Source organism: Cervus elaphus, chromosome 14, assembly GCF_910594005.1.
Source record: "Cervus elaphus chromosome 14, mCerEla1.1, whole genome shotgun sequence".
NCBI classification, from domain to species: domain Eukaryota; kingdom Metazoa; phylum Chordata; class Mammalia; order Artiodactyla; family Cervidae; genus Cervus; species Cervus elaphus.
The window spans coordinates 52,368,805-52,393,697 of record NC_057828.1 but is presented as its reverse complement, the minus strand read 5'-3'; the positions used below and the strand labels follow the sequence as shown (position 1 = coordinate 52,393,697).

The following is a 24,893-nucleotide window of genomic DNA, read 5'->3' as shown; positions in this document are numbered from 1 at the left end:
ACCAGACTTGAGATGTGACGAAGCCATGAGTGTGATTGCCAGGAAGGGCCGGAGCCCTGTGGACACAGGCCATTCCCAGGGGAGGAGGAGGTCAGGGAGGCCACACCTGTCTGTGACCCCCAGGCTCAGGCCCTCCAGGGTCGTGCACGCGCAAGGCCCCTTCCAGGCCTTGACTTTCTGGGGGTGGGGTCTGTGGTGAGGGGTCCCAGTGCGCTGAGGCCTGGGAGCCCCAGGACTTGGCAGTACCTGGGCACCTCTTCTCCGAAATTGGGGCACTCACCCCAAGACCAAACATTCTGTCTTTGCCCAGACCCCTAGGCCAAGGGTGCTAGTCTGCCCAGTGGACCCCTTCCTCCACTGTGTTTAGGGAACATGAAGGGAGTTTAATTAGACCTCAACATTGTGACAAAAGGCCAGAAGTTCCTCCTGAAGGCACCCCCTCGTCGCGTGAAATAAAGACCCACTTGGCCATGAAGTTGGGGGCCCGTGCCTTGCCAGACTTTGTGGGGATGAAGAGACAGTGTTTCAAACCTTCCTGTTCTTGGAACCCCTTGATGATGACGATGGGTGAAGCTAACACATGACCATGTGAGGTGTCCTGTGGCTCTGGGGGGCTACCAGGTGAGGACACACGGGGGCCCCAGGGCAGCAGGGCAAGGAAGGCGGTGACTGAATTTGGGGCCATGCAGGTTGTGGGCTGCCGGAGCCTGCTCTGAGGGTCAGGTGGCCCCGGGGCCTCAAGGTTGGCCTGTCCGGGGCCCAGCCCCGCAGTTGGCCGCCTGGGCCCCTTCCTTGGTCACCAGAAGCTGAGGAACAGCTGGCCTGCCCTTGATCTCCTCCTGGGCCACCACATGAATTCAGCAGCTTCTTCCACCCTTCCTGGACCTTGGGATCTGACATCGAGAGGCCAAAACCACGGGCCAGCCTGGAGGCTCCAGGGTCATGGCCGAACTCGGGCCTGTGGATGGGGCATGGACAAACTTGGGCCCCATGGGCGGGATTTTGGGGAAAATGGAAGGGTTTTAAGTGCCAGCTGCTGCATGCCCACTGACCAGACATCAGGGGTGGGCTGGGTTGTGCCCTGCTGGGCACTCCGTGCTCCTGTCTCCCTCCTTGCAGGTGGTCAGGAGGACTGTCCCTTTGCCCCGTCACGTCATGGGGAAGATCTGTGCAAACATCCTGCCCCCGGTGGGGGTTGGCATCAGTGTGTGCTAAGTTGCTTCAGTCGTACCCAACTCTTTGCAACCCCATGGACTATAATCTACCAGGCTCCTCTCTCCATGGGATCCTCCAGGTAAGAATACCGGAGTGAGTTGCCATTTCCTTCTCCAGGGGATCCTCCTGATCCAGGGATCGAACCCACATCTTCTGCATCTCTGGCATTGCAAACGGGATTCTTTACCACTGAGCCCCTGGGGAAGTCCCAGCAGGCCCAGCTGAAACAAAGTGTCCACAACCTCACAGGGAGTCTCAGTGCAAACCAGGTGCTTCTCATTTGCCTGAGCCAGTTGCTGGAAAGGATGGATTTCTCAGAAAACCTAAAAGTGGGCTTTTAGGGTCCAGAGCCAGGTTTGAATGCTGGCTCAAGGCGCTGGTGCCTGAACACGTGTGAGGAAGTAGTGGCGGGGATGGTGGATCAGGAGGCCCTGGGGGCCTCGGGCAGGCTCCCCGCCTCTTCTCTGGGTGGGAGCCTCAGACATACAGACACCCATTGGGGTGGGGGCTCAGGGGCACAGAGCTGGGCCTGGATTCAGGAGGTCTGGAGACCAGTGCCCGCAGGAAGGAAAGGCGCTCACGGCTGCAAAAGCCTGGCCCGGGGCCTCAGAGGCAGGCTCAGGCCGGGTAGGAGGGCTTGGGCCGGGGTGCTGTGGCCAGGCCAGGGTTGCCTGTCCACGCTGGCTTGTGTCTTTAACCAAGGTAACTCCAGGCCCATGGGGAGCTCTGTACACGGACACCTGTCTGTCCACAGCCAGCATGGCTGGGGGGTGGGGTGACCCGGGAGCTTTGGGAGAATATCTCCCCGGGGTTTCTGTATTTGGAGAACAAGCTCAGAGGGGCTCCCCGGGGAAAATGGGCCAGACTGCCCCTCGGGCCAAGATGAGGGAATGCAGCAGAGCACAGGGACCCTCTGCGATGGTCCCAGCCTGGGTGAGGACACTGCATTTCAAGAGCTTGGAGAGCCCTTGGCAGAGCGGACGGTGGGAGGAGGAGCTGGCTGCTCCTGTCTTTTCAGAAGAGGACAACAGTGAAAGGCTCCTTTTTTGCTGAAATCAGACATTTCCACATCAGCCTCAGCTGCCGAGTTGCCACAGTTACTGAATCCAGCACACGCTTCGCTGTGAGCATCTGGGCCTGGGCTGTGTTGTGAGTTAGTCCTGGGGGTGTTTCAGCCTTTGGCCGGCTCGCACATCCCTAAGACCGAAACACCGGGTGACGTGGGGTCTCCGTGTCTCGCAGGAGCCTTTTCTTTTTTGGAGCCTGTGCTTCTTTGGTTGTTGTGTGAAGTGAGCTTCATATTTAGTTCACACACCATGACTCAGAACGATGCTGAAGGGTGGCCCCTTCCTCTGGAAATGGCGCATCCCCACTCAGCCTGCGACCCCGTGCCAGCCTCCGAGTGTCCCGGCCGGCCCACGCCCGCTGGCGTCATCGTCACTGATGAGCAAGCTAATTGCAGAGTGTTGGCGGATGCAGTGGCTCAAGGCCACTCGCCCCCTGCCCGTTTGGCCTGCATTTCTCATTTTCCTAGAGTTTTGTGGCCGCGTCTCTGCCTGCTGGCCTCTGCTCTTTTGCATGGCTGTTTCCACGTGTGCCCTAGGCTGGTGGCAAGAGGTGTCCATGGCACCCTGACCATGACTCTCAAGGGCTGACAAGCCTCACGCTGGGGTTGGAGGCCAGACCTTGGTGGGAAGTGGGAGTCTCGGAGGGCCTGAAAGGCCACATCCTCCCCTGGGTCTTGGTCTCTTCTCCAGAAGGAAGGTTCCTGTCTTTGGGGTTCCGTGGCCGAATTGCCAGCCAGGTCTTCTTTGCCTGGCCACACCTCACAGGTTCCACCCCAGAAGGAGACCTTAGGTGGGGGTGTGCTGGTGGCTCCTTGGGGGCTGCCTGGTGCTCAGGGCTCTCAGGTGGATGAGGATCAGTCCCGCCTGAACCTCTGGAGCTGTGGGGCTTGGTGGGGAGGTAGGGGGCAAGGGGCTCCCAGGAATTTCTCTGGAATCCAGCCTTCCTCCTGAGAAGGAACAGCTGAGGGATGTCCCCTCGCCTCCCCCCAGACCCCCATGCAGCCCTGCCTGCTTCTTCAGACAGAAACCTGAACTCAGCCTGGGTGAGCTCTGGTCTCCTTGCCTACAGGCCGGGTGGCTGTGGCCCTGGGTGTGTGACAGCCTGCACAGACAGAAAGGGAGGCACACAGACAAACTCCAGGCCACGGTGCCTGACGTCTGAGGGCCTGCTGCCCACCCGGTGGCCCCGGCCTCTGTCCATGTGCCAGAGTGACTGCAGGCCCCTTGAGGGAGGGGACCCCCTGTGACCACTCTGCTCCCCTGGCCTCAGGCCTGCCTGGGTGAATCCCCACGGGGACAGCTGCGGGACGTGGGTGGGCTCCACCCAGCTGCCCGCTCCCTTGGTGCAGGAAGATCGCCATCCTAGACCAGGCCCCAGGCTCCATGGCGTTTGAGTCATCTCAGGCCCCGGGGATACCGGGCAGGCGGGTGGAGAAGGCCCCCGTCCTGGGATGCACACACCTGGGAGGCCTGGCTGTGGCCCAGCTGATGGGGAGGCCAGAGCGACCCCAGTGCCGATGAGTGCTCTTACCTGCTGCCTCCTGGCAGGCCTTGCGCTATGGGCGTCGTCCCCCCGTGGTCCTGGCCTCTGGGCCTGCTGCCCACCTTTTAGAAGCAGCGGGTGGGGGCAGGGTTCAGCTCCCAGCTCCCCCATGCATGGCCTTGGTGTCAGGCTGAGCCCTGTCGGGGGTGTCCCGCCCCTACCTCGCGGAGGCCCTCCAAAAACAGGACGGCGTGGTACCCTGGTGGTGGGGGCCCAAGGCAGACATCGGAGAACTGGACGCAGCCTTGCTTTGCTCGCCGACGGTTCCCGGGACAGCGGGGCTCGTGTCTCCCGGCTGAGGGGAAAGAGGATTCCAGAAAAACAAAGGAAAAGGCCCTTTAAGTATCACAAAACAAAAGTGAGAAAGGGCATTTCCTGTGGCCTCTCTGAAGTGAGACTTGTGTGGCTGAGGTTGTTGGGCCATGGATGGCCACATGGGCCCGGAGGGGGGGCCTGGCGCTACTGCCCAGAGTGCCGGCCACATGGCCATCTCCAGGGGAGTGGCTGGGCTGGCATAGACAGAGGGCTCCATGGGGCGTGGTTTTGGGTCCACCGCCCCTTGATGCCCCTTTGTCTGCGGTCCACCACCAGGCCTGACAGGTGATGCTTTGGGGCTGAGGGGGCCTCCTGTCACAACACCTGTGCCACTGAGGCCCTGGGGGTCCTGGACAGGACTGGACAGGCCCCGGGTCAGAGGCCTTGTGCTCAGCCAGGCAGAGCCTGGTGCCCTCTTCTGAACAGTATGACCGGAGGACATGCCTCCTTAATGAGGGCTGCCCCATGTGGTGACGTCAGACCACACCCATGACAAGCACAGAGCATGGAAGGGCCCACAGCCACCAGCCCAAGGGTTGGCTGCCCGCCCAGGGGACCGGAAACCCTCTAGTGCCGGAGAACGTCAGAGGGCTGGGTTTAATCTGCCTGTCCTGCCCTGGGGACCCCACTGGGACCCTTGCCCACTCTAGCTTCCTCCAGCCCCTCCCCCAGGAGTCCTAAAGTGTGACAGCCACAGGGAATGCTTCTACCCCTCCCCTTCCCCATGTCTCTTCTGCCTGCGGGGGACCCTGCGGTCTGGTGCTGTGCAGGGCCGCCCCACGACCATCCCAAACAGGCGCACATCAGGCTTGTTCTCATATGGGGTTGGACTCAGGGCTCTCCTGACACCCTGTGCCCCAAGGGCCCTGCCCACGTGTACACAAGTGGGGAGGGGCCTCGGGGAGGTGGCTGGACACTCCTGCCAGCCAACTTTGCAGGGTGGACCCTTCATCAGCCCCCTCGGTGGGGGTCTGGGTGAGTGGAGGGGTCTCTCCTCCATACTCTGGATGGCGCCCTGGGGTGCAGGCATTAACACCCCTTCCCTGGAGCCCAGCTTCTGCAGGAAGAGGTGGAGAAGGACCCCAGAAGTATTTCCAAATTACAGGTGGGGAATTATTTCTCTCGGCGGGGTCTTAATCTCATCATTACGGCGCATTATAAAAGCAGAGTCTTTGCTTCCGCAAGGACGTCCTCTGTGCATGCTGTCTCCCCGTCAGCTCGGCTGCCCGGGCACCATGGATGTCCTGGGCAGCGACGGGAACGCGCTGCTGACGGAATGGTTTCCAGCTCTTAACGCACCACGGCTTCTGTGCGGCTTCGTGGGAGCTAACGTCTCCCACCTCTGGACAGTAAAGACCCCGCGCTGTGTCCTCTGCCAAGGTGACCGGCTAGTGGGCCCCAGATGGAGCTGGGCTTTCTGAGGCCATGGTTCCTCCTGGGCAGCAACCAGACCTAGGCCCACAAAGCACCGTATCGGGGTGCTGGGGACTAGGGGCCTGTGTGGAAACAGCTGGTGTGCAAGTTCGTGCACGTCCACACCAAGCCCGAGCTGCTGCCCCCTGGCTCTGGGCACCGATGGGGCTGCTGGAAGAGGACGGTCAGTCCTCCCGACCCTGCAGGACGCCTGGAGCACAGATGCTCCTGTGTCTGCCCCGCTAGTGAGGAGGGACTGAGGAACCGAGGCTGGACCGTGGAGTGAGACCCCAGTGCTCTGGGTGCACACACGACCCTGAAACCAAGCAGGCGGATGTGGCGAGGAGGGGACACCGAAACCCTCCCTGACAGCGGCTCAAGACTGCCTCCGCCTGAGCCACCCTGACCCCCAGGAAGCCTGCTTACTGTCCAAAGACAGAAGAGGGAGGGCTCTAAGACCTTTTAGTTGCGAGTGACAGAACCCGGCTCTGTCTAGCTGAAATCCCATAGGCAGCTCTACCTGCAATCCTAGGAGGGAACCTTCTAGATTCGGGGACATGTGGACCCTGGCCTGGGGCTGGGGGCTGGGGCGGCGTCACCAAGGGGGCAGGAGGGCTGCCTTTGGAGTTGGGATCAGGGACAGAGGAGACGGGGGAGGGGTGTCCATCCGCACAGACGTGCACTGCCCATGCTGGACGGCTGGCAACTTCCTGCCACCTCCGCTCACGGGTCTCATACCTTTCAGGGGGACCCCCCCAGCTGCCCACTGCCCTCCCTGGTGATTGCCACCCCACTGAGCCTTTCAGCTTGGCTCTAGGCTCTGGATGTCCAGTCTACCCCTCATGCTCCAGTGCATGGATCCATCTCTGCCTGTACCCTGAGCACAAGCTGATCCTATCCTTGCTCATGGCTGAGTGGTGCTGAGCCCTCTGGTTCTTGGTGCTGCTGGCCTCTGCCCACACTTCCCCATCAGGTCCTTGCTGTGGGCACGATGACCCCTCCCCACCCTGTCTGCCCTGTGTCCAACCTGGTCCCGAGAGTTTCAACCATCCATAGGAGAGGTGGGTGCCCCACGGGAGGGAAGACCCCACTTCTGACAACAGACTCGGCCACAGAGACCCCGTCAGGCCCCTGGCTGCCCACTGCCTTCCCTGGTGGGGACAGGCTAGCCGTTCTCCTGGCCGAGTGTGCATGGGCCAAGTGGCCACTTCAAGTATACCCGAGTCCTGAGGATGCTGCAGGAGAGAGAGAGAGCCCCTACCCCTCGTGTCCTGAAAGGGTCATCACTCCTCGGTGAGGGTCCTGCCTGGGCCTCCGGGGCCCTTGAGGCGGCTCCTGGCATGTTTCTGCAGCCTCCCCAGCCAGGCGGCCCCGCGAGCAGGTTCGCGACTCCAGCTCTCTGGAGTGAATTCCGAACCTTTCTGTCGATTTTAATTACATCAATTATGGCTTTATCAGCAAGATAAAGGTCACTGTGCTGCCTCCAGGGAGCAGGAGGCCGAGCTGGCCAGGGAGAGCGGGCAGCTTGACCTCTCCGGGAGGGAAATGCCAATTAATTATCTTTTTACAGCCGACTCAATTAGACTCCCTAATCACCTGTGTAGGACACAGAGGAGGCGCAGAGACCTCGGGAATAAGCACCGCTGCTGTGGGCCCGGTGTCTCCCAGACAGCTGGCTCCTGGCGGGATGTTTGCTCTCTCTCAAGACTTGAGCCCCTAGGAGGTTATCAGCCTGAAGAGGACGAGCTGGCCCATCTGTTGGTGACCAGACACACCACGCCAGTCTCAGGGTGGACTCCTTCAGCAAGGGGCTGGTGGACGGCACCACAGAGACGGACACCTGGGCAGCTGGCAGCCAGGGAAGCAGGGAGGTCCACGCGGGAAGGACACCTGGGGCCCTGGGTCTTGATGGCCAAGGCCAGGCGAGGCAGCCTGAGGGCTGGGGGCCTCCCCACCCTTCTCCAGCTGCCTAAGACCTGGGCGACAGCTCCCTCTGAGTTGTGTGCCAGCCCTCTGGGCCCCGTTTGTCCCTGGGTGCACACAACTCTGCAGGGGCCTGGAGTCTGGCTTGGAGGGTCTGCCTTCAGCAGGTCAGCTGCCTCCCCACCTGGCACAGATGCGCACACACACGTACATGCGCACACACAAGTCCCGACTCTCGCACGTCCCTGCCCAAGAGGCCTCCAGCCCCAGGGCCACCGCACTGTGACCCTCTCCACGGGCTGCTTGGTGCCAACCTGTGGGTGTGGTTGAGGGTGCCGACCCCACCCCTGAACAACTAAGCTGCCCCCACAGACCAGGCCTTGGTCCTGTCAGTGGTGTTTGCCTGGGAGGGCTTCCTAATGTCTGTCGAAAAACCTCTTGAGCCTCCTCACAGGGCCCCTCCTCAGGCCTGCCGTGGTTCCTGTGGGAAGGGGAGGGGGAGGAAAGAGGAAGTGCCACCCCCCACAGTCTTTGGATGCTGCCCAGGCTCCTCCATGTACATTTGGTGAACCAGCCGGAGGGAGCAACCTGGATGCCTGGGCGAGCTCCCTCAACACCCGTCCTGGCGGCCATCCTGCAGAGCTGTCTGGGCTTCACTTCCCATGCAGTAGGACCGAGAGCCAGGGTTCCTGCAGCAGTGGACCCACGCTCCTGTCCAGGGAGACGACAGTGACAGGAACACTGGAGTCAGGGATGAGCAGCTCTGAGCTACTGACATCTGAGGGGTCAGTCTGTCCTGTTGGCTGATGGGGTGAGCGGTGTGGCTGGGAGAGTCAAGTGCACCCTGAACCCCCCAGGTGACCAGAGGTGGAGCAGGGACCCCTAGCCCCTCTCAGTCCTGCCCTCCTGACCTTGGAGCCAGGAGTCATTTCTGGTGCCCGTGAACCACTTGATACCAGGAGATGGTCCAGGAAAGGAGGAGGTAAGAAAAGCCGTGGGTCTTGGTTGTTTGAGGCCAAAACTGCCTCAAAACCCTGCAGGTGGGTCCATGTGGCAGGGACCAGAGTGGATGGGCCACTGTGCCCCAAGCATGGCTGACTCACTCAGAGTCCTCCTTTCTGACCCCACCTGTCACCCCCTGGACAACACATCCTCTCTAAGGTTAGGCTGTGAGCATCCTTCACTAAGTGGGGATTGTTTCTGTACAGAAAACAAAGCCAGAGCCTCATCCATTTCCTCCTGGCTCCTCCCCATCTCCCAGGGTCCCTGTCTACCTGGGCCTTTCTCCAGCTTCGCTGTTGCTCACCTCTGCTGGCTCCTCCAACCCCAAACATGCTCCTCCCTAGACCTCCTTTCACACCTTGTTTGGATGCTGATACCCTGAGGAGTGAAGCCTGCTTCTCCTGGACAGTCCCTCCTGGCTCTTATGGCCTCAGTTCTTAGGTGTCCTTGGGACCAGCTCTGCCTGCTGCATTGTCCTCACCACCCTGGCTACCACCATCATCCCCATCACCATCATCATCCTCATCACCACCACTTCACCATCTTCATCACCATCACCACCATATCATCACCATAACCACCATCATCACCACCGTCATCACCACCATGACTGTTCTCACCTCCACGGTAGGGTCACTCTGCACTCTCCAGGGGCCAGATCCTTTGCTAAGCTCTTCCCAGGTGGTTTACACACATGGAACCCTCACCTCAGCCTAGAAGAGGAGCCATCGTCTCCCTGTTTACAGAGGAGGAAACTGAGGACAGCCAGCTCTGGCCAAGGTGCCTGCTTCTCTGCTGGTGCCACCAGGGTGGAGGCAGGCGCACAGAGCTTGTCTTTGAAGAGCCCCAGGCTGGGCCTGCAGGTCCCTCAGGAGCCCCTGCAAGGATGCCCTCCTCCATCTTGGTTGTACTTGTCCAGGCTTCCTGCACCTGAGATGGAGACATGGGCCTAAGATCAGCCCCAGAAATAAATTCTCCGTGTGGGAAACATGGAGCCTTATCTGTAACTGGGCCCTCTTCCCAGCTGGGGGACTCAGCTTGTTTTTTTAATAAGAGATTTCCAAACTCAAGAATTTCCAGGCCAGCCAGGGGACTGTCACCTGGCTTGGCCTGGCCTGGGAGGGGGTGGGCATGTGGAACCTCCAGTTCCCCTGGTGGGCAGCTGCAGATCATATACAGCCTTGACATACTCCTTTTCCAATTTTGAACCAGTCTGTTCCATGTCTGGTTGTAACTGTTGCTTCTTGACCTACATACAGGTTTCTCAGGAGACAGGTAAGGTGGTCTGATACTCCCATCTCTAAGAATTTTCCACAGTTTGCTGTGATCCACACAATCAAAGGCTTTAATGTAGTCAATGAAGATGTTTTTCTGGAACTCCCTTTCTTTCTCCATAATCCAATGAATGTTGGCAATTTGATCTCTGGTTCCTCTGCCTTTTCTTAATCTAGCTTGCACATCAGGAAATTCTCGGTTCAGGTACTATTGAAGCCAAGCTTGAAGGATTTTGAGCATAACCTTGCTAGCGTGTGAAATGAGTGCAATTGTATGGTAGTTTGAACATTCTTTGGCATTGCCCTTCTTTGGGATTGGAATGAAAACCAACCTTTTCCAGTCTTGTGGCCACTGCTGAGTTTTCCAAATTTGCTGGCACGTTGAGTGCCGCATTGTAGCAGCTCCTGGAGATGCCCGCTAGCCCACAGGTTCCCATCCATCCCCCAGTCCTTGGCCAGAGACTGAAAAGCAGCCAATGGCCCCTGGGTGTTCCCTGTGTGTTCACTTTGTCTCGTGCAGGTGGCTCGCTAAGCAGCAGTCTCGTCCTGGCTGGAGGAGGAGTTGGGGTGGGGTGGGGCCCAGACCCCAGGAGTGGCCCAAGGATGCTTGCCCAAGGTCTTTCCTGTAGAGATGTGTCCTTTCACATGCTGGGAACTTGCCGTTTCTGAAGCTGCCACTTTGATGACAACCATCTGGGGGTCTCAGATGGCCCTGGTCAGAGGCCTCAGGGGCCATGAAGTGGCCTGAAGCAGGGCAACTGGCAGCTGCTTTCCACCATGAGGGTCACTGCGGGGAGCAGTCAGCAGGCAGGGAGGCTGGATAGCTGCAGGGGAGGCCTGGGGTCTCCAGGGGCAGAAGCTCCTCTCTCTGAGTGATTGAGTCAGCCTCAGACTGGGTGCGGCTTGTACTTTTCACAAGAAGGAACTCACGTGCTTCTGTTCTTCCAGAGAAGAGTGGAGGGGTGTTTGTCGCTCTCTCTAGGAGACCATCGGGCCAGGGAGCTTCTGGCTGGCATGTGGGGCCTGGCCTAGGTCATGCTGTCGCTGCCTCCAGCCCCCTCCTGCACAGGGCAGGGCTGGTACAAGACCCTAGGCTCCAAGGAAGGAAGGAACTGAGTCAGCAAACTGCCTTTAAAGAGAAAAAGTGGGACTTCCCTGGTGGTCCAGCGGTTAAGAATCTGCCTTCCAATGCAGGGGACACAGGTTTGATCCTTTGTCAGGGAACTAAGATTTACATGCCATGGGACAAGTAAGCCTGTGGGCCACAACTACTGAGCCCACACTCTAAAACCTACACACCACAACTAGAGAGACAGCTGTGTTCCACAGGAAAGACCCAGCACAGCCGAGAAAAGGTGCTGATTCCGAGGCTTTGAGAAAAGGCTTGTAGGGGCTCCAGCCACCAGGCGCCTGGGAGCAGCTGGTGGTGGGTGGGTGGGGTCGGGGGTTTTGGGGGCGAGGGGGTTGGCGGGCGGGACCTGAGGAGGCCATGAGACTCACCCTCTTCCCTGCGCTGCTCCGGGAAGCATGCCCTGACTGAGGGGTGAGTGCACGGTCACGCACACACAGAGCATGCACACACTCATACTCATTCACACACGGGACTCAGTCACAGGGAAAACACCCTCCCTGGTGCAAGGCCCCCAGACTCCAATGCACACACACACATACGCGTGTACAGAGACTTACGTGTGCACACACCCCCCCACAAGTGCAGCCCCTCACCTGGCCCAGGCACCCAGTCCTGACTCTGCCCCCATCCCTGGGGGCCGGCTCAGGCCTGCCCTGCTGCCCCCGGGACCACAGTAACCCCCCCAAGTAGACCCCTTCCTCCATCCCGGGTGCCTTCGGCATGCGCTTCCTGAAAGAGGCCGGGTCCTGGCCTCTCGTGGGAGCCCTGGACAAGTTAGGGCACCCACCTTGCCTCCAGTCCTCCATAGTCTCCTGGCTGAAGCTGCTACTGGACCCCAGGGGCCAGACACTATACCACGAGCCCCCGTGCCTCCCCTCCGGGCCGTGGACCCATTGACCAGCTGCGGCATCTCAGTCAGTCAGTGCAGGAGCCTGACCCAGCACTGAGTTCTGGGTGTCCCCTGTGGACAGGGGCCCGCAGGCAGCATTTTGGCTGACGGAGGAAGCCATGGGTTCGGTGACATAGTGGGGTGACAGTGGGGGCAGAAACTGTTCCTGTGGGAACCCCTGGGGTGAGGCTGCAGACAGGCAGGGGCTCTGACCACAGAAGAAGGGCAGCCCCAGGGGGGGGGGCGCCCTGGTGGGAGGCAGAAGGGGTGACGGAGGGGGACGGCCACCCCATTTGATCCTGGAAGCTGCCAGCAGCCACTGGCTAGTTAGTTGGCTTCTTCGTCAGAATCTGAACATGAGGGAGACCAGGAAGCAAATAAGTGACCACCCTGGCTGGTCTGGTGGTTCTAAGTGGCCTGGGCCCCCATGACTCCCAAGGTCATGAAGAGAGCCCACTGGATGATCCCAGCAGTGGGGTCCTTGCCTCAGAGGCTGTGACCTGGGGCTGAGATGGGGGTCAGGCTGGTGCTGTGTTGCCGGGAGGCTCATTCGGCCCACCCACGGTTCAGTCCTTTCTAAGGACACAGGTGTACCCAGCGTGAGCATCCACCTGGGTGCAGGTTCGTGGCCATGCCAGACCTTGGCTGCACAGGGAGCCTGGGTGCACACTCGCCTCCCTTTCTCTCTCCACTTCGTGCCGCCCACTGGACAGATGCCAGAGACCCACCGTCAGGGGCCAAAGGGCATAGGGTGTCTGAGACAGCATCAGAGTCCTTCTGCTGCCCGTGCCCATGGGGCTGCAAAACACACGGAGGGGCTGGTGTCCCACAGCTCCTGGCCGGCCCCAGACCAGGTGTCCAGTCATGGGAAGGAGGAGCTGGCGGGGGCTCCCATTGGACGCTGGAGGTCAGGCCCCCACTGCCCTGCAGAAGGGCCCCTCTTCCTCCCTGGGCTCCCAGATCGCAGGATTGCCGCAGGGCCAGAGGGCTGTGTCCAGGAGAGCCACCAGCGAGGGCACCCCCTGAGGCCCTGGCTCCCAGAAGCTGTGGTCTCGGGGGCCTGCAGCCCCTACCCTTCTGATGCCAGTTCCAGGCAGACAGCCCCCTCCCATCTAGGTTCACTTCCCTTGTCCTCCATGGCATCGGCCCTGGAAGCAGCGCGGAATCTTTTTATATTTCTCTGGGACGTTCCTTCTAGCTGGGACAATTCCTAGATAAGAAATTTATAGCAAAAATTTCCCTTTAAAAATATGGATCTTTCATGCTATTCTGCCATAATTAACCATAGACAATTAATATTAAAATGCGTTATCACCCCAAGAGGCAATGAAATTTCCAGAAGATCTCTGCTATGCGTTCCGTCACTTTTATTGGCAAGACCGGATTAGTGGCAAAGGGCACCTTGATTTTTAAGATCGTCTCACAGATCCCCTCTGATGGACACTCAAAACCATGTTCAACAGTGAAAATGAGGGCCATTCAGATTAACTGGAAACATTTCCTGGTAGGGTTTTGTGCATTAAGAAAAAAACAAAAAACACAAAACAGCAATCTGAGGTTCTCCCTCCCTGCTTTGGCGTTTTTTTAGGTTCCCAAATCCAATTTACAGGGGATTGTCTGAGGCACCCGGGCTCTGCCAGCCTGACAATGTCCCTCCAGCAATTAGCAGCACCTGCATTAGGATTCAATGGACTTAAATTACTGGGGGGCGAGGCAGACACCCCACTGACAACAATTAACACAAAAGCCCTGCACCGTTTAAAGCTGTGGGTGGGAATTACAAAAGGTTAAGAGACTAAATATAAAAAAAATTTTTGAATATAAAATCAATGTGCTTTGTTACTAAAATCTGGGTGCTATAATTTAACCAAATTAGGGTTTAGAATATCTGGCAATGGTCCACGTCTATGACATCGTCTTTTATTCTCAACAAAAAGCAACTTGTCTATTCAAAAGTTAAAAACAATTAAACAACTGAAATATTTCATGTCAACAAAATAATAAAACACAGAGTTTTGAATTACGTACTACTGACATTAGGCCTTTGGAAAGGGAAAGCATTTTCTCTCCTCGTTTCACTTATTTGTATAATTGGAAGCCAAGTTCTCAGAGGTTCAGTTTTCTTAATTGCCTGCCTGATGCGGGAGTAGAGTGCTGACCCGCCATCTGTGAGAGCCTGGCCCCGCTGGGGCTGGGGCAGGTGAGGGCTGAGCCCCCAGGGTAGGGGGCCTGCGGGAGGCTGGAGTGGGGGGTGAGACCCTGAGTGGGGGTGCTTCCCAGTGGCCCCTCCTTTGCAAACAGGCATTGGCTCTGGGCACCCACAATTCTGAACCACTGACCAGGAGGCTACATTTCCTTCTGCCCAGAGAAGTCTGGGGTGCAGGGTCGGGGTGCAGGGGTGCCGAGCCCCTGTAGCTGCTCCTGCTGGCTGGGGTCTGTGCTTATGCACATCCGGGCTGTCAGAACAAGTTGAAACAGGAAAGCTGCTTTAAAATTAAGATGATGCGGGTTCCATTCTAACTTGTGGTCAGCCTCAGCTTCGAGGCTTCTGCTCAGGGCTGTCTTTCCTCCCTCCCTTCCCGGGGCAGCTGACCTCTGGGAGACGCCTAACCACTCCCGGGTTTGAACCTGACTTTGTGCTCCAGGGTGGGAAGGGGGTGGGCAGGAGGCCACAGCAGCTCCCCCCATCCGCTCGCTGAACGCAGCGCTTCCTCTAGGATCAGGGTTGCGGGTGCCCCTGCCAGGGTCCGTTAGACATGCCCACCGGGGCTTCAGCTCAGGGCAGGGCCCGGGGTTGGTGGCTCCTGACCCCCAGCACTCAGCCCTGGCTGGCCTGCCCCACTGAGTAGGCCTGGGGGGGGCCTCATCAGCTCCTAAGACTGCGACAACCCCATGGCACAACCACTCCATCTCCCTCGGTACCTGCTGGTCTAACAGAATCAGCATCTTTACCACCAGCCCATTTTACCAAATCCATTAACCACAGCCTACAGTCCTCTCATAGGGCTGGAGGGTGAGGTTGGGGGCAGGCAGGGGTCACAAATGGGCCTGCTTTCTACGAGGAGATGTGGGGGGAGGTGGGGGTACCTGCACGGAGGTGGCAGGAGGCCCAGATCCTTGCCCACAGGCTGTGTCCCATCCAGCTCTGTGCCCTCCAGGGACTGTTGATACAGCGAGATGATCGGGTTTCTGATTTGGTCTTCAAACCATTTGGCAGATGACGAGAAATATCCAGCCTCCACTTCTTCTCTGGTAGCAGAACCTGGTCCAAGCTGGCAAACTGCTTCTTGTTTCTGCATGGCCTAGTGGGGTCCTGTGACCAAGTTCTGGCCAGTGAGGTGTAGGCGGCAGTGGGAATGATAACTCCAGGAAGCTTTTTAGAAGGGAAAGGCTTCTGACTCCTTATGTTTCCCTCTTCCTACTAGCTGCAACATGGCAATGATGGCTGGCACTTGTGCAACCCTCAAGGGCCACGAGGTGGTGCACAGAGTAGCAGAACAGGAAACCGAAGCAGGAGTCCTTGGTCACCGAGAGATGGGTGACCACAGTGGGGCTGCCCGATGAGCACAAGGGGCCGGGTGACTAGGCTTTGGTGAGAGCCGCCCCATATCCGGCTGTGCTGGTCACAACAGGCAATCAGTAGTGCTCGCAACTCTGGGGGGGAAGCTGGATGTTTCACTGGACTCTTCTGGTTGGGGGCGGGGGTCCCTGTAAGTCGCTTCAGTAGGAACATTAACCTCAGAGGTTCTACTGGCCCGAGTTTCTTTCAGGACTTGTGCTGGGTTATCTTTGATCTGAAACCCACTGGGTTTTTCTTGAGACCTGTTTGTGCAGGGATCCTGGCTGCAGCCGGCAACCTAAAGAGATGTCCTCCAGGCTGGGCCCATGGCAATGCCCCTGACCTCAGACTCAGCAGGGGCCGCCCTCCGTGCTGTGCCCTGCCCCTCTCAGACCTCACCCAGGGGAGCACGCAGGCAGAGACAGCCACCTGAGACCCCTGGGGCCCTCAACAGGCTGGAGAAAGGGCTCTGGTCCCTGGTGAAGGTCTGGGTCTAAGAACCAAGCAAGAAAGGGTCATGGCTGTGTGTGGTGAGCATGAGGGGGACAGGGCTTAGTTTCCTGGTTCTGAGATACAGACATTCACCCAATATGGAAAGGACTCCTGGTTTGTGATGCCCTTATGGTGAGCAGCCCCAGAACACTGTGCTCTCTGCTTTCCTTCCAGACAAGGGAGAGATAAAGAAAACTTGAAAGTTATCCTCATATAGCTGGGCTTCCCAGGTGGTGCAATGGTAAAGAATCCACCTGCAATATGGGAGACACAGGAGATGTGGGTTTGATCCCTGAGTGAGGAAGATCCCCTGGAGGAGGGAATGGCTGTCCACTCCAGTATTCTTGCCTGGGAAATCCTGTGGACAAAGGAGCCTGGCGGGCTATATAGTCCATGTGTTCGGACATGACTGAATGACTGAGCACATATACACACATCCCCATAGAGTCACTAAAGGAGGTTTTATCAGAGCCAGGAAAGGCCTGGTCACTCCTCTGGCCATTTCAGGGCTTTGCTCCACCCACCAGGGTCCTAGGTCTGACTGGGTGCCTCCCAGACCCCCTGCAACCCTGGGCCCTCCTTCCTGCTGACCGTGTATATGACCCACAAGTTTTAACCGTTATTGTTGTTGTTGTTGTTCAGTCGCTCAGTTGTGTCTGACTCTTTGTGACCCCGTGGACTGCAGCATACCAGGCTTCCCTGTCCTTCACCATCTCCCGGAGCTTGCTCAAACTCATAGCCATCAAGTCGGTGATGCCATCCAACCACCTCATTCTCTGTCATCCCCTTCTCCTCCTGCTTTCAATCTTTCCCAGCATCAGGGTATTTTCTAATGAGTCGGCTCTGCGTATCAGGTGGCCAACGTGTTGGAGCTTCAGCTTCAGCATCAGTTCTTCCAGTGAACATTCAGGATGGGTGTTCTGTTATTTTCTTAGGGTTTCTCTCACTGGAGGCTGACCGCTCACCTCCTTGCAGCAGAGCTGGAGTGTGTACCACAGGACAGACAGATGCAGCATGTTCACCACCCTGGGCTGACCCAGGCTCCCTAGCAACAGGCCCGAGGGGGTGAGTGTTGTCGTGGGGGTGGGGACTTTCACCCGGAAGGGTCCCACGTGAACCCGCTCCCGCGAGAGGCAGGCTGAGTCCTAAGAGGGGCAGAAACAGGAGGAGTGTCCTCCTTGCCCTCTAGAGGGGGGCCCTGCTCCCTCCTCAGGGCACCGTCTGGGGCCAGACCTGGTGGCGGGGCAGAGGGCGCAGGGGAGCTCAGTCCATCGTCCTGCAGGCAGATGCTGAGGGCACCTCATTTTGTAGAAGAGGAGCTGAGCCCCAGGGAGGTTCAGGCGGAAAGGGACGGAGTTGCTCCTGCTGAGCACCCAGGGCCTGCGACTCGGCAGCGAACGCCAAAGGGGCTGGAGCCGACTGGGTGCGGACCCCTTGGCTTCCCCACGGGCCATTTTCTATGGCCCACATGACACCCACTTGACACCCACATGCTGGGTCCAGTCCATGGGCCTGCACATGGTCACTGATGCGGGGCTCACACTTGGGCTGGCAGAGAGCCTGCCGCCCAGTGAGAGCCTTCATGTAGAAATACCAGCACATTCTCCGATAATGACAATGACGATGACAACACAGCTAAATTTGCTTCCGTAAACAGAGGGGGACGCAGAGACAGGGTCCTGGGCCAGGTCACCAAGGGTCCCCTGAATCAGCCAGCCCTGCCCACCCTGGGAGGGAGGGACCCAGGCCTGGGTCTGGACGCTGCTCCATCTGACTCTGGCCCTGGAGGCGGCAAGTCTGTGCCCCCACCCACCCGGGGCATGCCCAGGCTGAAGGAGAGTGTGAGGCCCTAAACTGAAGAGTATGCACCTGCCCAGTGGGAACCCCAGCTCCAATTACCCAGGGGCCCTCCCAGAAGGGTTGAGGACCTGGGGTACCAGGTGGGACCCCCATGGCTGGGACACTGCTCTCCCGTAACTAAAACGCAGCCCCTCCCGACTAAGACAAGAGCCCCAGGTTTGCAAGAGGATTCGATTCTCAGCTCTAACTGCAGAGATTAAAAACAGACAGCCTCACTCTGCGTTCATGGCCACAAGGGACTTGCTCGTGCAGCGCGCAGGACAGTGGTGTGGCGGCCCGGACCACTCACCCCCCTCACCCCTCCCCACCGGGGGCTCAGGATCTGCACTGTGAGCACGTCCAGCAGCCTGGACGCCGGGTCGGCCACCCCCAGCCCGCCTTCAAAACCCCGGCCACAGTGACTGCCCTCGGAACTGTCTGGCCAGGGCCTGGGTGTGTCTTCCCCGGACATCCCAGGTCTCCCAGGTCCGCTGTTCTCAGGGGTCAACTTCACTTCCTCCTGCCCAGCTCTGGGGGACACCGCTGTCAGCCGTGCCTCCCGGAGCTCACATTGCCCATCGCAGACCCCTCAGTTAGCCCCACTCACCAGGCGGGCCACCGGGGTCCCCCTCAGGGAATGGTGAGTCAGCGCTGGCACTTCCCAGGGCAGCTCTGGGCTCCGGGCCCCCGGACTTGGGGCTGGACAGAGGGTAGGAGATGCACTGGAATCCACTGTGGAGGGAAGGACAGTGTCACCCAGCTGCAGAGACATGGGGTCCAGGGAGGAGAAAGGGCCGGGGTGGCTCCTCAGAGGCCAGGGGGTAGGGAGGAAGGAGGGAGGGGACGGTGTCTAACTCGGCCTCCCTGCCTCGCCGCCCTCGGCCCGGGACCCCTGTCTTGCTCCGCCACCACTGTCAGAAGAGGCCTCGGTTTCCCCTCCACCAGACCAGTGTGTGAGGACCCCAGTGCCCACGTCTTGGTGTGAGGAGTGGGCAGGGACAGTCCCAGCCAACCCTCCGTAGAGGACGGACCGCTCCTGCCATGCCTGCCCAGGTGCCGCCCAGGGCCACCCTTACTCACAACGGGGTCTGGATGGGCGTCTGCCCGAGGCCGTTGTCCACTCTGAAAAAGCTGACCTCCGAGTAGGCCGGGAGCTGCACGTACCGGACGCCTGCGGAGATCTCCAACTCCCGGCCGTCCTCACCTTCCAGAAGGAGAGAGAGGTTGCTGAGGGCCGTGAGGGGGGAGCGGCACGACATGGGCCCCCGTCTCCCTGGGCCTTTGTGAGGAGCAGGGCACTGGATGGGGCTGCAACCAGGCTCACCTTGCCCCACCCTTGCACTCCTGGACCCTCGGCTCCACCCTAATCTCAGCCAAGCTGCCCACGGCCCAGAGGAAAAGGACATTTATATAGAGATGTGAAGGCAGACTTCTCGGGGTAAACAGCACAGAGAGGCAACCCCATGCGGCAGTGGAAGATGAGCTGGGATCCTTGACATGGTAACAAAACCATGACACAGGAGAGCTGAGAGAACTTATCACTAGCAGATGTATGTGGCAAGAAATGTTAAAAGTTAAGTCCTTTGGGCAGAAGGAAAATGGCAGCAATGGAAACCTGGGTCTACAGGAAGCCGTGAGGGCCAGAAATGGTACCTAGAAACAGATGAAACTTCCTTTTCTGTTTGTCAGCTACTCCCCAAAAGATAAACAACTGTTTAAACAAAAATGATCTACGTGTTATAAAGCTTATTAGATACTTGAATGTAAAATGTACTGAAACAAAAGCATAAAGATTGTATTGTAGACAGGAAGTATAAACTGTAAAGCTCTTATACGGTCCACGAAGGAGTATGATACCACTTGGAATTAGACTGATAATTTAAAGATGTATATTTACATCTTTAAGTAAACCTTAAAGTATCCTCTAAAACGACACAGAAAAGAGTTACAATTGATAATCCAGAAGAGGAGATAAATGGAATTAAAAAAAAAACTCAATGAATCCAAAAAAGAAAGGGATAGAATACAAGGGAAAAAAAACAGCCAGGGAAAATAGAGAAGAAATAGTAAAATGGTAAGTTTGAACCTACTATATTAAAAATTATATTAAATGTGAATGGTGTAAACCATTTAGTTAAAAGAGAGATGGTTAGACTGGATAAAAAAGTAAGACCTAGGTATATGCTGCCTACAAAATAATATATTTAAACTATAAAGACGTGAATAGGTTAAAGATAAAAGCATGGATAAGGACGCTGATACCAGTCAAAAGAAAACTGAGTGACTGCATTAGTATCAATGAAAGTAGGTGTCAGAGCATAGACTATTAGCAGGGGTAAAGAAGATAATTTCACAATGATATGGTCAATTAATTAAATGACATAAAAATACTAAATGTTTATGCCCCTAATAACAGAGTTTCAAAATACATGAAGCTAAAATTGATAGAAATGAAAGCAGAAATAAACAGAAACACAAGCATAATCAGAGATTTCAATATACCACTGTCAATAACTGATGGAACAAACAGAGATAAAATCAGTAAGGATACAGCAAACTCAACAAAAATATCAACACAGTTTACTTGATTGACGTTTATAGAATATCCTATCCAATTCCCCTCAAGAACAGAATCCACACTCTTCTCAAAGTGAACTCAAAACATTTCCCAAAACAGACCATATTTTGAGCCACAAGTCTCAAAAATTTTAGAGAATTTAAGATACAAAGTATGACTCTAACCACATAGAATTAAGTTAGAATCAGTAACAGAAAGATCTCTGGAAAATCTTCAAATATTTGGAAGTGAAACAACACACTTCTAAATAACTCTTGGGTCTCAAAGGAAATCAAAAGGGAAATCAGAAAGTATTTCAAATTGAATGAAAATGAAAGCATACCACATCAAAATTTGCAGGATGCAGTTAAAGTAGTACTAAGGGGGAAATTTATAGCAGCAAACTTCTATATTAGAAAAGTCTGAAATAACCTTGGAAACAATTCCACCTTAACAAGTGAAAAAAGAAAATAAAATTCAACCCAAATTAAGCAGAGGCAAGGAAGTAATAAGATCGAAATAGGAATTAATGAAATAAAAAGCAGACAATAGAGAAATGAAGGAAACCAAAAGTAGGCTATTTATCAATGAAACTGATAACGTCTCACTATACTATTCAGGAATAAAAAAAAAAAAAGACACCTGTAATCCATATTAGGAACAAGAGAGGTGATATCAGTTCATTAAGTGGGGAGCAACGGTATATGCAGAGTACATCATGAGAAACACTGGGCTGGAAGAAGCACAAGCTGGAATCAAGATTGCCAGGAGAAATATCAATAACCTCAAATATGCAGATGACACCACCATTATGGCAGAAAGTGAAGAGGAACTAAAAAACGTCTTGATGAAAGTGAAAGAAGAGAGTGAAAAAGTTGGCTTAAAGCTCAACATTTAGAAAACTAAGATCATGGCATCCGGTCCCATCACTTCATGGGAAATAGATGGGGAAACAGTGGAAACAGTGTCAGACTTTATTTTTTTGGGTTCCAAAATCACTGCAGATGGTGATTGCAGCCATGAAATTAAAAGACGCTTCCTCCTTGGAAGGAAAGTTATGACCAACCTAGATAGCATATAAAAAAGCAGAGACATTACTTTGCCAACAAAGGTCTGTCTAGTCAAGGCTATGATTTTTCCAGTGGTCATGTATGGATGTGAGAGTTGGACTGTGAAGAAAGCCAAGTGCTGAAGAATTGATGGTTTTGAACTGTGGTGTTGGAGAAGACTCTTGAGAGTCCCTTGGACTGAAAGGAGACCCAACCAGTCCATCCTAAAGGAGATCAGTCCTGGGTGTTCATTGGAAGGACTGATGCTGAAACTGAAACTCCAATACTTTGGCCACCTGATGTGAAGAGCTGACTCATTGGAAAAGACCCTGATGCTGAGAGGGATTGGGGGCAGGAGGAGAAGGGGACGACAGAGGATGAGATGGCTGGATGGCATTACCGACTCGATGAACTTCAGTTGAGTGAACTCCGGGAGTTGGTGATGGACAGGGAGGCCTGGCGTGCTGCGATTTATGGGGTCGCAAAGAGTCGGACACGACTGAGCAACTGAACTGAACTGAATTGAAGGGAATGTCATGAACATTCAAGAAATCGGACAACTTGGAAGACACAAAACACCAAAGCTCACTCGAGAGCAAACAGATAATCTGAACAGCCTTATATGTGAGGGAAATGGGATTAGTAGTTAACAATCTTCCCACAGAGAAATCTCCAGGCCCAGGTGGGCTTCGTATTAAATTCTACAAACATTTAAGAAACAACACTAATTTGACACAAACTCTTCCAGGAAATTAAAGAGGAGGGAATTTCCCCAACTTACTTTATGAGGTCGGCAATATCCTGATACCAAAATCAGACAAAGACATCACAAGGAAAAAAAAAATTAAGACCAATATCCTTATGAACAGACATACAAATATGTGAAACAAAATGTAGCAAACTGAATGCCCAGGTAATTCAAGGGGGGAAGAGAGGAAAGAACAGTCTTTTAACAAACGAAGCTGGGACAACTGGACATCCACTTGCAAGAGAGGATGAAGTTGGACCCCAGCCTCACACTATATACAAAAGTTAACTCCAGATAGACATTAGGCTAGATGTAAGAGCTAAAAATATAAAATTCTTAGAAGAAAACAGAGGAATAAAACTTCATGACTCTGGGTTAGGCAGTCTTCTTAGACATGACACCAAAAGTACAAGCAACAAGAGAAATAAAAATAAACTGAACTTCATCAAAATTTAAACTTTTGTGTTTAAAGGACACAGTCAAGAAACCGCATGACAACCCACAAAACAGGGAAAAATATCTTCAAATCAGATATCTGATATGGCGCTTGTATCCAGAATATATAAGGAACTCTAGATTACTCAGAATAAAAAGACAAGTTTCCCAGTGTTTTAACAGGCAAAAGATCTGAATAGATTTTTCTCCAGAGAAGATCCACAGATGGCCAGCAAGTGCATGAAAAGATGCTGCACACATCATTACTTGTTAGGGAAAGGCAAGTCAAAACCGCAGTGAGACACCAGGACAACTAAAACCAGAAAAACAGTAACTGGGCTGGTGAGGAGGTGGAGCAACTGAGGCCCTCAGCCACTGCTGGCGGGAATGAAAAGGAAGAAAAGCAAATTGCATTTATTTGTAGATGACATGATCCTTTGTATAGAAAATCCTAAGAAATCCTCAGAAAAATTAGTAGGAATAAACAAGCTCAGCAAGGTAATAAAACATACATAAATCAGCTGTAGTCTTGCGATTTCTGAAGCGAAGATAACAAAACAATTCCATTTGTAATAACATAAGAAGATATAACAAATATATCAATAAACAAACTATAATTGAATAATGATAATTTTTGTTGTTGTTCAGTTGCTAAGTCGTATCTGATTCTTTGAAACCGCATGGACTGCAGCACGCTAGGCTTCCTCTTTACCATCTCCTGAGTTTGCTCAAACTTGTTTTTTGCTAACTACAGAGCTTCTCCATCTTCAGCTGTAAAGAACATAATCAATCTGATTTTGGTATTTACCATCTGGTGATATCCATGTGTAGAGCTGTCTCTTATGTTGGTGGAAAAGAGTGTCTGCTATGACCAGTGTGTTTTCTTGACAAAATTCTGTTAGCCTTTGCCCTGCTTCATCTTGTACTCCAAGGCCAAACTTGCCTGTTACTCCAGGTATCTCTTGACTTCCTACTTTTGCATTCCAGTCCCCTGTGATGAAAAGGACATCTTTTTCTTGGTGTTAGTTCTAGAAGGTCTTGTAGGTCATCACAGAACCGTTCAACTTCAGCTTTTCGGCATTAGTGGTTGAAGCATAGACTTGGATTACTGTGATGTTGAATGGTTTGCCCTGGAAATGAACCAAGATCATCCTGTCTTTTTTGGGGTTGTACCCAAGTACTGCATTTCACACTCTCTTGTTGACTATGAGTGCTACTCCATTTCTTCCAAGGGATTCTTGCTCACAGTAGTAGATATAACGGTCATCTGAGTTAAATCCCTGTCCATTTTAGTTCATGGATTCCTAAGATGTTGACCACTTGATTTACCACTCCAATTTACCTTGATTCATGGAACAAACAATTCAGGTTCCTATGCAAATTATTAATTATTTATTAATAAGTTTACCAAAAGAGCGAGACTTGCACACTGAAAAATACTAACATTGATGAGCCTGAAGATAAATAGATGAAGAGATGTTTCAAGGTCAGTCAGAAGAGCCAGCTTCTCCCGGCTGGTTCAACCCATCCCAGACAGAATCCCAAAGAAGGCAGGCTTGCTTTTTTCCCTTTTTTGGGGCAAAAATTGACAAGTTGATCCCAGAATATTCAAACAGAAATACGAAGGTCCCAGAATAGCCAAAACAATTTTGAAACAGAAGAAAAGGCTGGAGGAATCTCCAGTTTCAAAACATGTGCTGTGTGCTCGCTCAGATGCTCAGGCGTGTCTGACTCTGCAACCTTATGGACTGTAGCTCACCAGGCTCCTCTGTCCATGGGATTTCCCAGGCAAGAATACTGGAGTGGGTAGTCATTCCCTTCTCCAGGGGATCGTCCCGATCCAGGGATCGATCTTGTGTCTCCTGCATTGGCAGGCAGATTTTTGTTTTTAACTGCTGAGCTTCTCGTGAAGCCCTTCAAAGCTTACTGGAAGGCTATGGTATAAGGACAGACACATTGATTGATGGAGTGGAAGTGACATCCATCCACATGTAAACCTTTACACTTACAGTCAAGTCACTTCTGACCCAGGTGCCCAGGCAATTCTGCAGGGAAAGGACAGTCTTTTCAACACATGGCACTGGGACAACTGGAATCCATGTGAGAAAAGATGAATTTAGACCTTCATCTGATCCACAAAAATTAACTCGAACCAAAGTTGTAAAAGAAAAGAGGAGAAAAATCTCTGTAAACTTGGGTTAAGAATCCTCAGATGCATGACTAAGACTGTAGTCGGTAAAAGAAGAAACTGACAAACTGGGCTTCATCAGAATTTTCAAACTTTGGGGACTTCTCTGGCAGTACAGTGGTTAGGATTCTGCACTTCCACTGTAGGGGGCACGGGTTTGATCCCTGGTCGGGGAACTAAGTAAGATCCCACAGGCTGTATGGCAAGAAAAAAAAAAAAAAAGAACTTTCAAAACTTTGAACATTAAAAGACA

At 54.2% G+C, this 24,893-nt stretch overlaps 1 protein-coding gene across 4 annotated transcripts in view; it reads right to left on the bottom strand.

Moving 5' to 3' along the window:
- The window catches only part of MORN1 (MORN repeat containing 1), a 50,073-nt gene that overhangs the window by 8,601 nt on the left and 16,579 nt on the right, over positions 1-24,893 (bottom strand). For all 4 annotated transcript variants that reach the window (XM_043923927.1, XM_043923930.1, XM_043923928.1 and 1 more), the window contains 4 exons: positions 18,744-18,867; positions 18,271-18,395; positions 3,987-4,120; positions 3,814-3,887 (listed from right to left, as the gene is read on the bottom strand). In XM_043923927.1, coding sequence (XP_043779862.1) covers positions 3,814-3,887; positions 3,987-4,120; positions 18,271-18,395; positions 18,744-18,867 — 457 coding nt within the window. The remainder of the gene's footprint in view (positions 1-3,813; positions 3,888-3,986; positions 4,121-18,270; positions 18,396-18,743; positions 18,868-24,893) is intronic.